The sequence below is a fragment of the Schistocerca serialis genome, chromosome 5 (genome assembly GCF_023864345.2).
Source record: "Schistocerca serialis cubense isolate TAMUIC-IGC-003099 chromosome 5, iqSchSeri2.2, whole genome shotgun sequence".
Lineage (NCBI taxonomy): Eukaryota > Metazoa > Arthropoda > Insecta > Orthoptera > Acrididae > Schistocerca > Schistocerca serialis.
The window spans coordinates 706,238,189-706,253,983 of NC_064642.1; the positions used below are offsets into that span (position 1 = coordinate 706,238,189).

General features: G+C 44.0%; 1 protein-coding gene across 1 annotated transcript in view; it reads right to left on the reverse strand.

The window, feature by feature from the left end:
* The window catches only part of LOC126482187 (odorant receptor Or2-like), a 37,419-nt gene that overhangs the window by 16,038 nt on the left and 5,586 nt on the right, over positions 1 to 15,795 (reverse strand). Inside the window, exons 2-3 of the mRNA XM_050106166.1 lie at positions 14,812 to 14,911; positions 993 to 1,094 (exon numbers count right to left, since the gene is read on the reverse strand). Coding sequence (XP_049962123.1) covers positions 993 to 1,094; positions 14,812 to 14,911 — 202 coding nt within the window. The remainder of the gene's footprint in view (positions 1 to 992; positions 1,095 to 14,811; positions 14,912 to 15,795) is intronic.

Consider the following 15,795-nt stretch of genomic DNA (forward strand, 5'->3'; position numbering starts at 1 on the left):
GACAATTTTTGCCTGTTATCGACATTAATACTGGCAAGATCCCAAGGATTCCAAGACTTTAGAGAATGTTTTAATTCTAAGTCTACAATCGGATAACAAATGACAAAATAATGTTTTCCGTGTGATATCATTACAAATTATGTCCGCACCCGGTAGCTGCGTGGTCAGCGCGACAGAATGTCAATCCTAAGGGCCCGGGTTCGATTCCCGGCTGGGTCGGAGATTTTCTCCTCTCAGGGACTGGGTGTTGTCCTAATCATCATCATCATTTGATCCCCATCGACGCGCAAGTCGACGAAGTGGCGTCAAATCGAAAGACTTGTACCAGGCAGGCAGTCTACCCGACGCTAGGTCCTCGTCACACACCAGTATTTATTTTAACGAAATTTTATGATTTTTTCCTTTACTTCAATTGTGAGACCTTCACTTCTTTTCAAATTTCACGATACTACGTCAAGGAAACGTACCCTATAGGTTTTAATGAGTGAATTTGTAAGTAGATTGCCGTATCTTTTGACTGCACTGACTCAAAAGCTTCTCTTTTTAATCTTGAGAATTGGAAAACAGTACGTTGCTTGATATTTTATTTTAATGTATAAACTTATTTCGGGTTTATTGCCTTCGTCGGTACATGTCCTGAAGTCTTAGATAGGCGTATGTCAACTTTGAGTAAGCCATTATTGCTGTCTGTAGTTGCTGGTTGTAATATTATTTGCAGCAACGCAGCATACTGTTTTCCAATTACCAGCACAATGTCCTACTGAAACATAACATGTGCTGCAGATCTCACAATAAAGAAACGTCACTTTTTTACAGAGGCAAGGGAGCGGAGATCTTAATATGTGATCCTATAAGAGTTCCGTTTTTACCGATTGAGATACGGAAACGGTAAAATAACAGTTTTGTAAAAAATCTGATCGGTGCATGAACTACAGTTTTCAAGAATCGTGTCAATTAATGAATACGCACACACAGGCGCCAGCAGCGCTCACCTGGTCCAGAATGTGCTGAGCTCCTGAGCAATACAGGAACAGCTGCGTCAGCAGTAGGGGAAGCGAGCCCCAACACTTCAGCGCGGAATTGCTGTCTGGGCTCTGCAGGGAAATAAAATGGTGTTAGTAATACAAGAGGCCAACAGCGCTAAAGAAAACCAATGGACGGGGATACAGAGCATGTACAAAATAACCATAAAAATAGACTAACATGGTGTATAGCCACCTGTGGAATTCTATACAGCCTGCGTTTTCTCTGAGGTTCTATGCATACAAACCTTGAATAGAAGTTGATAGCATTCTATTTGATACGAGGACCTCCCAAAGAACCTTTCAGTTTCTTCAGAGATTCTGAAAGGGCTGTGGCGGTCTCAATTACGAGCGCTTGCTGAAAACTAATGCCTCCGAATTTTGTACGTGAAAACTCTTAAAGCTTTTGAAACAAAACAGATGTCTTCCTGTCTACATAATTACAGCCCTTTGCTGCTACAGGGCTCCCAATTCTTGCGTGAAACATGGTGGTGTGTAACGTAACTACTTCGGTGAATGAGAAACAGCGTATTGTGATAGTTTCGAAATCGAAGAGTACATCTACACATAAAAGTTCTTTTCCTTCAGTTTGACAATGCCAGACTACACATGAGTGCTGCGGCGCCTGCAACAATCAAAAATGGTTCAAATGCCTCAAACCATTATGGGACTTAACATCTGAGGTGATCAGTCCCCTAGAACTTAGAACTACCTAAACCTAACTAACCTAAGGACATCACACTCATCCATGCCCGAGGCAGGATTCGTACCTGCGAGCGTAGCAGCAGCGCGGTTCCGGACTGAAGCGCCTACAAACGCACGGCCACAGCGGCCGGCTGCAACAATCCGAAGCCTTCGGTTCACTGTCATTGATCATCCTCCGTACAGTCCCGACTTGGTCCCACCCGATTTTCAACTGTTTCCAAAACTTAAAGAACGCCTTCAAGGACTTACTTTTGATAGTGATGAAGTTTTGCAAGCAGCAGTAAGGTTGTGGCTCCGTTAACAAAGTCAATTCTATAGTATCAACAAACTGGTTCGTCCCTGTGGTGACTATGTCGAGAAATACACACATCAAAAGAAGTTTTTCATCACCCCGGTCCCTGAACTCCTGAAGATAGACGTTAACTGTGGATATTGTATCACAGACACAGTCCCTTGGACTGTTCACAGATGTCACTAAACCTTCCTGAAGATGTAAACAACTATGCATGAGCAGCGCCTGTTAGGCGGAGGGAGTCCGATCAGTTTGACTCATTCCACCAGGAAGGAGGTACACAGCTCGTGTTGTCTGTAGGTGAGCCATGCCTAGACGGTCAACACCGTAGGAAGGGATGTGTCCAGGCGTCTCGGAGTGGACCAAAGCGATGTTGTTTGGACATGGAGGAGATACGGACAGACAGGAACTGTTGATGACATGCCTCGCTCAGGCCGCCCAAGGGTTAATACTGTAGTGGATGACCGCTACCTACGGATTACGGCTCGGAGGAACCCTGACAGTAACGCCACCATGTTTACGTGCAGCCTCAGGACGTCATGTTAACGACTCAAACTTTGCGCAATAGTCTGCGTGATGCACAACTTCACTCCCGACGTCCATGGCGAGGTCCATCTTTGCAACCACGACACCATGCGGCGTGGCACAGATGGGCCAACAACATGCCGGATGGACGGCTCTGGATTGGCATCACATTCTCTTTACCTATGAGTGTCGCATATGCCTTCAACAGGACAATCGTCAGAGCCGTGATTGGAAGCAACCCGGTCAGGCTGATCGACTTAGACACACTGTCCAGCGAGCGCAGCAAGGTGGAGGTTCCCTGCTGTTTTGGGGTGGCATTATGTGGGAGCGACGTACGCCGCTGGTGGTCATGGAAGGTGCGGTAACGGCTGTACGATACGTGAATGTCGTCCTCCGACAGATACTGCAACCACATCGGCAGCATATTGGTGAGGTATTCGTCTTCATGGACGACAATTCCCATCGTGCACATCTTGTGAACGACTTCCTTCAGGATAACGACATCGCTCTAGTAGAGCGGCCAGCATGTTCTCCAGACATGAACCCTATCGAACATGCTTGGGATTGATTGAAAAGGGCTGTTTATGGACGACGTGTCCGCCCCCGGTAGCTGAGTGGTCAGCGCGACAGAATGTCAACCCTAAGGGCCCGGGTTCGATTCCCGGCTGGGTTGGAGGTTTTCTCCGCTCAGGGACTGGGTGTCGTGTTGCCCTAATCATCATCATTTCATCCCCATCGACGCGCAAGTCGCCGAAGTGGCGTCAAATCGAAAGACTTACACCCGGCGAACGATCTACCCGACGGGAGGCCCCAGTCACACGACATTTATTTATTATGGACGACGTGACCCACCAACCACTCTGAGGGGTCTCCGCCGACAATCTGGACCAACAGTGCCTTAATGAACTTGTGGATAGTTGCCACGACGAATACAGTCATGCATCAATGTAAGAGGATGTGTTACTGGGTATCAGAAGTACCGGTGTGTACGGCAATCTGGACCACCACCTCTGAAGGTCTCGCTGTATGGTGGTGCAACATGCAATGTGTGATTTTCATGAGCAACAGAAAGGGCAGAAATAATGTTCATGTTGATCTCTATTCCAATTTTCTGTACACGTTCCGGAACTCTCGGGACCGAGATGATGCAAAACTTTTTTCGGTGTGTTTAGATATGTAGAAATGAAGAATAAAGATATGTAATATTGTATGTTGTATGCTAACAAGGGACCTAGAAACGACGGGAAGGCTCCGTCCCCGCCGCAGCCGCAGTGGTCCACAACCCCACGACGACTACCGCAGTCCACTTCACCCCTCCGCCGCCCCACACCGAACCCAGGGTTATTGCGCGGTTCGGCCCACGGTCGAACCCCCCCCCCCCCCCCCCCCCAGGGAACGTCTCACACTAGACGAGTGTAACCCCTATGTTTGCGTGGTAGTGTAATGGTGGTGTACGCGTACGTGGAGAACGTGTTTGCTTGCGAGCAATCGTCGACATAGTGTAGCGGAGGCGCAATAAGGGGAACCAGTCCGCATTGGCCGAGGCAGATGGAAAACCGCCTAAAAACCATCCACAGACTGGCCGGACCTCGACACAAGTCCGCCGGGCGGATTCGTGCCGGGGACCAGGCGCTCCTTCCCGCTCCGGAAAGCCGTGCGTGAGACCGCTCGGCTAACCGGGCGTGCTATGTAATGTTAATAACGTTTGTTTTATTTATAAACCATTAAAAGTTTTCACATAAAAAATTTTAAGGCATTAGTTTTCAGCACGCCATCGTATTTTACCAGTCCAGACTATAACATTTAGATTAATAACATTCAATGTTGGCGAAAGTGGTGGCAATCGAAGAAGTATTATTTTATCTACATGCCCATCACATCAGCCGTCGGGGTATTAAACAGGGGAGGCTAGTGTGTGTCGCCAGTACACACCCGAAGATGGCCAGAAAACTCTGCGCCGACGTTTTGGAGGTAGCAAGTTACAGACATCCGCCAGTTGCCCGAAATTTTTTGGAACTTGGCTGTTTTAGTCTAAAGTTGGTTGCGTACGTCGTAATTTGAGTCTGTATTTAATTTCTTTCCCTCTTATCTTTCAACTTTAAAGTTATCCACAAGTAATTAGTTTTCATTGAGTTGTGTACATCAAATCAAGCAGAAGATAATTTAGAATAGCACTATCCGCTCAGTTCCATAAAAAAAAAATTATCCTGTTTTACCAGGTAACGTGGTGGCCGGGCGGTTTGAGGAGCCTTGGCACAGTTCGCCCCGTCGGAGGTTCGAGTCCTCCCTCGGCCATTGGCGTGTGTGTGCCATCCTTAGCGTAAATTAGTATAAGTTAGATTAAGTAGTATGTAAGCCTAGGGCTCGATGACCTCAGAAGTTTGGTCGCATAGGGATTTACCACCACCACCTTCATTCAAGAAGACGTAACACTTTCGTCGCAGTGGCTGCTTTTCTGACATTACAAGTGGTCAATGCTTCTGGATTATTAAGGCTATATTTCAACTAGTAACAAGTACTTGCAGTAGTACTTCAAGACTCGACACTAGGCCCTTACTTGAATAGAGCTTACATGGCAGATCGTCCGTTGTCATCTCGTGTCAGCAAATACAAATAACCTAAAGACAACGCTCTCATCTGCAGGCACAGACGACAGATGTGATAAGAAGACTAGGATGACTGCAGAGATTTCGAAACATGGGAAACAGATTCGGGCATTAAGCTCAATGCCGCCATAAGTCAAGCGACTGTCCTAACGAAACGATGACCACGAGCAACAGGTGACATAATTCTATTCGGTGCACCAGGACAATGGATTCCGACTGCAAAATATCTTTTTGTTGCGCTTGATCACCAATTGCCGTGGAAAGACCATGCAGACTAGAAGCAGACTGGAAGCAATCATCTGCCATCTTGGCTTCCCTATATCCAATCGTTAACGAAACATCTACACTCTTTGAATAATGTGGGCTCCTAATCCTCAGCGTCTGTAAGATCAGTTATGAACTACACTTGTCCCTCGTGGGAACCCGCAATCAAGACACATACACTATATGATCAAAAGTATCCGGACACCTCCAAAAATATACGTTTTTCATATTCGGTGCATTTTGCTGCCACCTACTGCCGGGTACTCCATATCAGCGACGTCAGTAGTCATTAGACATCGTGAGAGAGCAGAATGGGGCGCTCCGCGGAACTCACGGACTTCGAAAGAGATCAGGTGACTGGGTATCTCTTGTGTCATACGTCTGTACAAGAGATTTCCACACTCCTAAACATCAGTAGGTCCACTGTTTCATATGTGATAGTGAAGTGGAAACGTGAAGGGCCACCTACAGCACAAAAACGTACAGGCTGACCTCGTCTGTTGACTGACAGAGACCGCCGACAGTTGAAGACGGCCGTAGAGTGCAATAGGCAGACATCTATACAGACCATCCCACAGGAATTCCAAACAGCATCAGGATCCACTACAAGTACTATGACAGTTAGGTGGGAGGTGAGAAAACTTGGATTTCATGGTCGAGCGGCTGCTCATAAGCCACACGCCACACATCACCCCGGTAAATGCCAAACAACGCCTCGCTTGGTGTAAGGAGCGAAAAACATTGGACGATTGAACAGTGAGAAACTTTGTGTGGAGTGACGAATAACGGTACACAGTGTGGCGATCCGATGGCATTGGTATGGCGAATGCCTGGCGAACGTCATCTGCCAGCGTGTGTAGTGCCGACAGTAAAATTCGGAGGCGGTGGTGTTATGGTGTGGTCGTATTTTTCATGGAGGGGGCTTGTTGTTTTGCGTGGCACTATCGCAGCACTGGCCTACATTGATGTTTTAAGCACCTTCTTGCTTCCCACTGTTGAAGAGCAATCCGGGGATGGCGATTGCATCTTTCAACACGACCGAGCAGCTGTCCATAATGTACGGCCTGTGGCGGAGTCGTTAAACGATAGTAACATCCCTGTAATGGACCTGCCTGCACAGAGCCCTGATCTGAGTCCTATAGAACACCTTTGGGATGTTTTGGAACGCCGACTTTGTGGCAGGCCTCACCGACCGATATCGATCCCTCTCCTCAGTGCAGCACTCCGTGAAGGACGGGCTGCTATTCCCCAAGAAACTTTCCAGAACCTGATTGAACGTATGCCTGCGAGAGTGGGAGGTGTTATCAAGGCTAAGGGTGGGCCCACTCCATATTTAATTCCAGCATTACCGATGGAGGGCAGTGATTTACAGCCAGGTGTCCGGATACTTTTGATCACATAGTGTATATAAAAAGAACAGATCAAGAACAAAGCTCTCCAGCGCATCCACCACGTCCAAGAAATTTGCTAATTGCTATCCCCACGAAACTGCAGGGGAAATACAAATGCACCAACGTTTCAAAGACCATGCCGCAAAATTACATCGTACGTCACATTACTCGCTTAATAGTTTCATCCTAGGCTGACGTGTCAGATTCCTGTTCTTCATAAGACACTACGGAGAGTTTGAAATAATTTCATCCAAGATATTGATGCAAGGTTTCGTAATGAGAACTTAACACCACCACTTCCCTCCCCTTGCCGGCGAAATACTAGTTCTGAAAGTTTCTCCCACTGCAACGTATCGAATCGAGCGCCAGCAGAGGCCTGCTTTAGCAACCTTGGCTACGCAGTCATGTGATTAGTTGCAGAGATTGTACACCATATATCCGGGTGCGGTTTGGCTTTCTTTAACCGTGAACATGATCTGAGTAACTTCATCTTCGTCCCATACAACTATCTTCAAACAAACTATTCATTCAGGTTTTTACTTTGGGATTAGTGGGTCTAACACTCTGGCGGTCTTATACCTGTTACCACAGTTTCAAAATCGTATATCTAAGGCGATGATTCCACATAACATCGAAATCAAACACTGCTTGCAGTAATGTAGGCGATGATGCAGTCAAACAGTTTCTTTCTCTCTGTTTCATGTTTCGTAACGAGTTTTGCAGTTCGTAATGAGTTTTGCAGTTAACGGAATATTCTTTAAAGATGAATTTTTTTAACTTAAATGCTTTGAAGCGTATAAAGTAAATGACAAGTTGTTTTAGGCAATCATTCTTTGTGTATCTATTCTTTTTCTCTTTTTATGCCAGTTTTAAAGTCAGATCTGTACGACGTAGTGTCAGAACACTTGATTTTCACGCTGCTGTGCCCTCGGGCTCTTGTAAGGACAGCTTTATCTGAACTGAAAACGAATATATTTGTCAGCACACAGCGAATTTCGTTGAAATAGTTTGATTAGATAGCGGCTTGTTGATTCTCATTAACGCAGGGGACTTTGTAATGCGTGTATGTGTGTGTTTGTGCGTGTAGCAATGTTCACAGGATCCTAATAGCGCTTGCCCTTGACTCTGATCTACCATCCATGACGAAAATGAATTCAGATAATTCTGTGGCAGGCGACGTGTTTTGTGGCGTATCCACAGGATAAGCTCTCCGAAGGAACTTCATCACAACTCATAAATATTTTTTCTGTAATGTCAATAAATGAGTTTCCCCCCCGTTAGACCTCTTTTCTCTTTAAGTATATTTTCTCTCAATATCAAATTATTGCATATCTAGGTAGCAGTGTAATTTTTAAATGAAAATATCTATTGCTACCAAGAAACAACTGAAATATTTTGTGTAGGGTTCCTCTTTATTATTGTCATGGAGAGGATGCATGGGTTTGGAATCTGAATAATACTACCAATGATCGCAACTAGTTTGATAAGGTTACCAATTTTCTCATTGAATTTTGTATTAAAGTGAGGTTTTACACTCTTTTACTTCTGATACAATATTTTTCCACCTCTGGAGCAATATTTATTGTGTATCGGTTTTTAGCGTTGTCTTAAGTACGCTGAGTCGGCTGTGATTCTTACCTCTCATGCCTACTTTTTGCCTTCCGCATTGTTTCTTCTGTGGCTACAGCTTCAACACTGCATGTAGTGTACAAGTTTGCAATATTGTGATGTGTTTTAGGATACAATATGAAACACCTAAGTTTTCTCCTATGACTTTAGATACGTCGATGTAGGTACCCAATTTCCTTCCTTAAAATTTAAAAATGGGGAAATGAAACTGATATTAGGCTACTGGATATGGTGTTCATTCACACACTAAACTGTCAGTAGTTTAAGAGACAGGTTCTGTTAAAAGTTAAAGAACGGTAGTTCACTCGAGGAATAAATTTTTCAGATAAATATTTTAGTGCAATGTAACTGCCGCAGATGGCAGTGTATTTGTCTGCGACGAACTCTGCTTTAAACATCATAGAGCTTACTGCAGCTTGTAATAACTAAACTGTCCTAGAAGGAAACTTGTTTAAGTTAACATCTGTGTACTAGCATCTGTCCCCTTATTTACATCTCTCTGGTCTGCCCTAGTAGATCATTTGTTGGGGTAGTTGGCATAGTTACGAAACGAGTATGAACACAAATGAGTTGTAATCTATCCAATATTTACAAAATATTTTGGTTTGCATTATGGTATAAAGTAGGTTACATCCACAAACCTTATTAGTAAGCGGTGTATTATTTATAACATTGGGGATGCTTAGCCAACCAAAACTCAAGAAATAAATCGAAATAGGTTGAAGAATTTATTGCAGTTCTTTTTGACGTTCACAAAATGTGATACCCAAGTTAATCTTGCATCGCATATGATATCCAAGAGTTGTACTTGTAGTCCTAGCCCTTCGTACTTGCTCCACTCCCCTGCCATATGCACATAGTTTTAAGTTTCGTGAAGTAGTAGTGGTAGTAGTAGCTTTATTCATCCGTAGATCTCTTTTTACAAGGATGTAGGACATGTCAAAGTACTTACAAATTTAGATCAATTTAAAATAAGCTAACTCGTATACACATATATTTACAGACTTCTAGGTAGAGACAATCATTAAATTTACTCCTGGTATACAATACTTTTTTTACAAATAACTTATTAAATAATGTAATGCCACATTGTTCACTCACACAGGGTGTTTCAAAAATGACCGGTATATTTGAAACGGCAATAAAAACTAAACGAGCAGCGATAGAAATACACCGTTTGTTGCAATATGCTTGGGACAACAGTACATTTTCAGGCGGAAAAACTTTCGAAGTTACAGTAGTTACAATTTTCAACAACAGATGGCGTTGTATGTGATGTGAAAGATATAGAAGACAACGCAGTCTGTGGGTGCGCCATTCTGTACGTCGTCTTTCTGCTGTAAGCGTGTGCTGTTCACAATGTGCAAGTGTGCTGTAGACAACATGGTTTATTCCTTAGAACAGAGGACTTTTCTGGTGTTGGAATTCCACCCCCTAGAACACAGTGTTGTTACAACAAGACGAAGTTTTCAACGGAGGTTTAATGTAACCAAAGGACCGAAAAGCGATACAATAAAGGATCTGTTTGAAAAATTTCAACGGATTGGGAACGTGACGGATGAACGTGTTGGAAAGGTAGGGCAACCGCGTACGGCAACCACAGAGGGCAACGCGCAGCTAGTGCAGCAGGTGATCCAACAGCGGCCTCGGGTTTCCGTTCGCTGTGTTGCAGCTGCGGTCCAAATGACGCCAACGTCCATGTATCGTCTCATGCACCAGAGTTTACACCTCTATCCATACAAAATTCAAACGCGGCAACCCCTCAGCGCCGCTACCATTGCTGCACAAGAGACATTCGCTAACGATATAGTGCACAGGATTGATGACGGCGACATGCATGTGGGCAGCATTTGGTTTACTGACGAAGCTTATTTTTACCTGGGCGGCTTCGTCAATAAACAGAACTGGCGCATATGGGGAACCGAAAAGCCCCATGTTGCAGTCCCATCGTCCCTGCATCCTCAAAAAGTACTGGTCTGGGCCGCCATTTCTTCCAAAGGAATCATTGGCCCATTTTTCAGATCCGAAACGATTACTGCATCACGCTATCTGGACATTCTTCGTGAATTTGTGGCGGTACAAACTGCCTTAGACTACACTGCGAACACCTCGTGGTTTATGCAAGATGGTGCCCGGCCACATCGCACGGCCGACGTCTTTAATTTCCTGAATGAATATTTCGATAATCGTGTGATTGCTTTGGGCTATCCGAAACATACAGGAGGCGGCGTGGCTTGGCCTCCCTATTCGCCAGACATGAACCCCTGTGACTTCTTTCTGTGGAGACACTTGAAAGACCAGGTGTACCGCCAGAATCCAGAAACAATTGAACAGCTGAAGCAGTACATCTCATCTGCATGTGAAGCCATTCCGCCAGACACGTTGTCAAAGGTTTCGGGTAATTTCATTCAGAGACTACGCCATATTATTGCTACGCATGGTGGATATGTGGAAAATATCGTACTATAGAGTTTCCCAGACCGCAGCGCCATCTGTTGTTGAAAATTGTAACTACTGTAATTTCGAAAGTTTGTCCGCCTGAAAATGTACTGTTGTCCCAAGCATATTGCAACAAACGGTGTATTTCTATCGCTGCTCGTTTAGTTTTTATTGCCGTTTCAAATATACCGGTCATTTTTGAAACACCCTGTATCTCATTATCAGTCACTGCACACACTATACACACAGTGTTTCATAACACTTCACTCACTACATACACACACACATACACACACACACACACACACACACACACACATACACACACTGGTGCTTCCCATGTGCTATCCTGAAAAACTGAGTCAGCATCCCTCCATAATGAGTGAGATGTTGAGCTCAGAAAGAGGAAGAGGTGTTAGTATTGTGCCGTGCATAGCTTGGGGGTAAGTATTTCTAGAAAGGAAAAAAAAAGAAGGAAAAACCATAAAGTGAAAGCGTTATGTGGAATGTTGGATATTTTATAATCATTATTATTATTATTTATTTGTATAATATTTTTATCATACCCCTGTTTTAGCTAAGTACAATGTATAAAATGTATTGCATAACAGGTACTTCTTAGCTGCCATTTTAAATTAGTGTATTTTTGCAATTTCTTTAATCTCTTTTGTCAATTATATTGATCAGTTTTATTCCTTGGTAGAAAATGCTGTTTTGAGTTTTATGTTTATTTTTTCTTGGTAAATATAAGTTGAGTCTATCTCTTATTGCATGGTAATGGACAGAGCTGTTTGTACAGTAATTACCAATGTCATTTTTGATATGTACAACTGCCTGGTAAACGCATTCACATGGAGCAGTTAAAATCCCCAGTGTTCTGAACAGTTCTTTACAATCAGCTCGACTAGTATTTTGGTTATTATTCTTATGGCTCTTTTCTGGAGTTGAAAATTGTGTTCATATTTTGTGCATTTGTTCCCCAAAAAAGCCTGGAGGCGTCAACAGTTGATATACGTGGGATGTTCAGTAAATAATGCAACACTTCTCTTCCTCGGCCAATTTTGGTTGAAAAAATGCGGCGTTCCTTACGGGAAATCGTGAAATATTTTCACTTCTGCCCCTGCACTTTCCGTAAGTTCCAATAGGTGGCGGTGCTATGTATAGCCTCCAGAATGGCGGCTGTAATGGAAGTGCGTTCCAAGCAGAGAACTCTCATTGAGTCTCTTTTGGCGGCAAACCAGAACATCGAACACACTCTTAGGCGCTTGCAGAGTATCTACGGAGACCTGGTAGTGAAAAAAAGCACGGTGAGTCGTTGGGAGAGGTCTCGGTCATCATCGAAACAAGGTCGCGTGTATTTGACCGATCATCCTCGTGCCGGCCGGCCGCACACAGATGTGATTCCTGCAAAGTTGGAACGTGCGGACACTCTCATTCGAGGTGATCGACGGATCACAGACACCTCGCTGCTCAACTGGACGTCTCTTTTGGTAGAGCTGACACACTAGTCCGCCAGTTGGGGTACTCAAAGTTGTGTGCCCGCCGGGTTTCTCACCACGTAACAGAAGACCATTGTAAGGGGTTCATTAGGGGTTCATTACCATTCGCTAGCTCACTTGAGGAGATGTAATTTCGATGAATTGCTCACGCGCTGCCTGCGATATGGAATATCTATACTACAATAGAATCGCAGGTCAGAGCAGTGTTGGCAGTAAGTAGAGTTTAGTAGCTCGCAGAGAGCAGTCGTGTATTGTAGCTCGCACGGAGCACTTGAATTATGGAGTTCGGACACGGCGGTGCAGCGGTTGACCTGAGCGATGTGGTACAAAGTAAAAAAAAAAATATTATTGTTCTTTGTTGCCGTGCGCATATGTTAATTGCCACAACTGATTTAACCACAAATGTAATGTGAAAGTCCCATGCAATTCCTTGCAAAAATGTTTCAATAATAACTTTTGCCAGTCATTTATCTGAGTTTAAAGATTTTACGAATTTTTCCTGTGCGCACTCATGTTCATTAAGCAAAAGAAAATCAGTTGTTTTCCTACAAATGAAAATCTAGTGTCCAGCATTGCACTGGGCTGTGCCAAAACAAATTTTCTTATAGAAGTAGATATATAGATAGCGTTATTCGGCGACATCATTGTGAGGTAAGAATTTTTCAGTTTATTCAGGATGATTTCACAGGACCATGACGCAGCGCTGCTGACGTCAAAACTTATTAATCTCGATATGCAGTGAGTCTTTAATGGAAGGTCACATAAAAACTTGAAATTTTATTATTGGAAAGAAATTTTTCTATCGGATACTTAAACGAGATTTTTCTGTTCGAAGGTTATACTAAATGTGAATATTATAATTATTTTTTCTGTTGCGAGGTTACACTTGTCGACATCCGGCCAGGAATGTATTTTGAGAATTTTCTGAGAAGTAGTCAGTTACATATCCGCTCTTATTTATCTAGTGTTAAATGTAGTTTGCATTTGGCGCAACACATTTACTAATTTGTCACTCACTTTTCATAGATCATTGCTCTTTGTTGTCATTGCATTTATTCCACTTTGTATCCGCTTTGTCTTGGTTTGATTTTGTGTCCACCTTTAATTTATGAAAAATGCCGCGAAAAAGTGCAAACAGTACACCGCGAAGTGTAATGAATGAAAACACCGACGTGAACAGTTTGGCAATGTAGGAGATACTCAGTGACATAATTATAATCTCGCAACTTTAGATAATCACTGAGCGCCAACCACCAGTAACAATTCAAACTTAAATGATGAGCATACAAATTTAATTATGGCCACTGTAAATTTAACAACAATTGATGACGCGGCGCGTTCCACCAGAACGAACGCTGCCCAGTTTGACACATCAGATGTGCAAAATTTACACAGTGAGAAGATAAATGTTATCAATGAAGATGAATAATTTACTCAAAATATGTCAGATTTTTTTAAATTCTGATCTAGTGACCAACAGTGCACAACCAATCAGCAAACTTTTTCGTGAATCAGACAATGACCAAATGGTTACTAAACACGACTGCTCTCTGCAAGCTACTAAACTCGACAACACTGCTCTGACCTGTGATACTATTGTAGCATAGATATTCGTATCACAGGCAGCGCATGAGCAGTCCATCGAAATTACATCTGCTCAACTGCGCTAGCGAGTAGTAATGAACACCTTACACGATAAAGAACATCTGTGTGGAATTGCTTGCGAGTTACAAGGCTGCTCGTGACAATTTCTTGTCGAATGTCGTCACAGGCGATGAAACATGGGGTATTCAGTTCCAGCAGGAAACAAAACGGCAATCCATGGAGTGGCGACACACCACATCACAGTTCAAAGCCGCACTCTCACTCGGTAGTGCCATGGCAACCGTCTTCTGGGACCTTGAAGGGGCTCTTAATGTTTGATGCCCTTCCTCATACTGCAACGACCAACCCTGAAGTGCACTGTGCAAACCTCGACAAACTGAAGAAACCACTTCAGCCTTTTTCGTCGCCATAAAAATGTAAAGGAACGTCTCCTTTTTCACAACAACGCAAGCCCTTGCACACTTCATTGGACTGTTTCTCCTCATCCACACTTCAGCCGGGGTCTCGCACCTTCCGACTTCCATCTGTTTGGCCCAATGGTGGATGCACTCCACAGGAAGCAGTCATGGATAATGCAGCAGGACGTTGGCTCCGACTTCGACCAATAGAGTCGTACCATGCGGGAATACAGGCCCTCCCAGTAAGGTGGTACGGCCGCCACACTGAAAGGAGATTACGTTGAAAAACAGTTTTGTAGCCGAAAGAGTGGGAAATAGTACGGTGTATTCGGATCCTGAATAAAACAAATCTGCTCTCAGAAAAAAAGTGACGCATTACTCACTAGTATGTAGCTAGGAAAGTTTCTGCATTCGTGCAGTGTGAAGTGTTACGTACGTAGGTGGCTGAGAAGAGCACCACGCAGGAGGAGACGGCTCCCACCAGGAACTGCAGCATAGCCACCGGGTTCATCAGCGACTCCAGCAGACCAACCAATCTGAAAACGTGCGGCGAGAGGTGACAGTGTCCATTAACGACATAGAGGAAACAAAATTTTCCCTTGAACTGGTGAAGCCGTACTTACCAGTGTGTCATAAAATGCCTAATCCCACACGCATCAGTAAACTGGGACGTTGCAGGGGGAGGTCGGGTGCCGGCCCCTGTGGCCGAGCGGTTCTCGGCGCTTCAGTCCGGAACCGCGCGACCGCTACGGTCGCAGGTTCGACCCCTGCCTCGGGAGTGGATGTGTGTGATGTCCTTAGGTTAGTTAGGTTTAAGTAGTTCTAAGTTCTAGGGGACTGATGACCTCAGATGTTAAGTCCCATATTGCTCAGAGCCATTTGGACCATTTTGAGGTCGGGTAGTATCGCACATCGGATTCTACTGGACAAAAGCTGTGATAGCTGTGACAGCAGATGTCGCTCCACTGCTGCTACGCAGGAACAAGAGTAAAGACACGATTTTGAATCAAAACGACTGTACATTTCCGAACGGCGACAAGTTATCTGCTCCTAATGATTTTATCGGTGCAAGAACAATTTCTGTAGTGTTGTGTTTTCTTTGCAGTACACATTTTTATTGTATACTTAGATACAATTGATTTTATTCTGTATACTGTAGGCTATGACTATCTCTAGCTCGAGCAATAACAGTCGGAATATTAAACTACTACAGCGGTACATTTGGGTCCCACCGGACAAAGCACCTTTGGCTTCTATTGGACAAAACACAAAGCATAAAAACTTAAGTTTTTACTGTTTTTAAATAAGCAGCACTGGAGAAGTCGGTACGTAAATGAGACGAAAATTTTATCTTTTTATTTATTTATAATTAAACTAGGAAGATTAGCGCCATCACACCCTCCGCCAAGTCTGGTCAGCC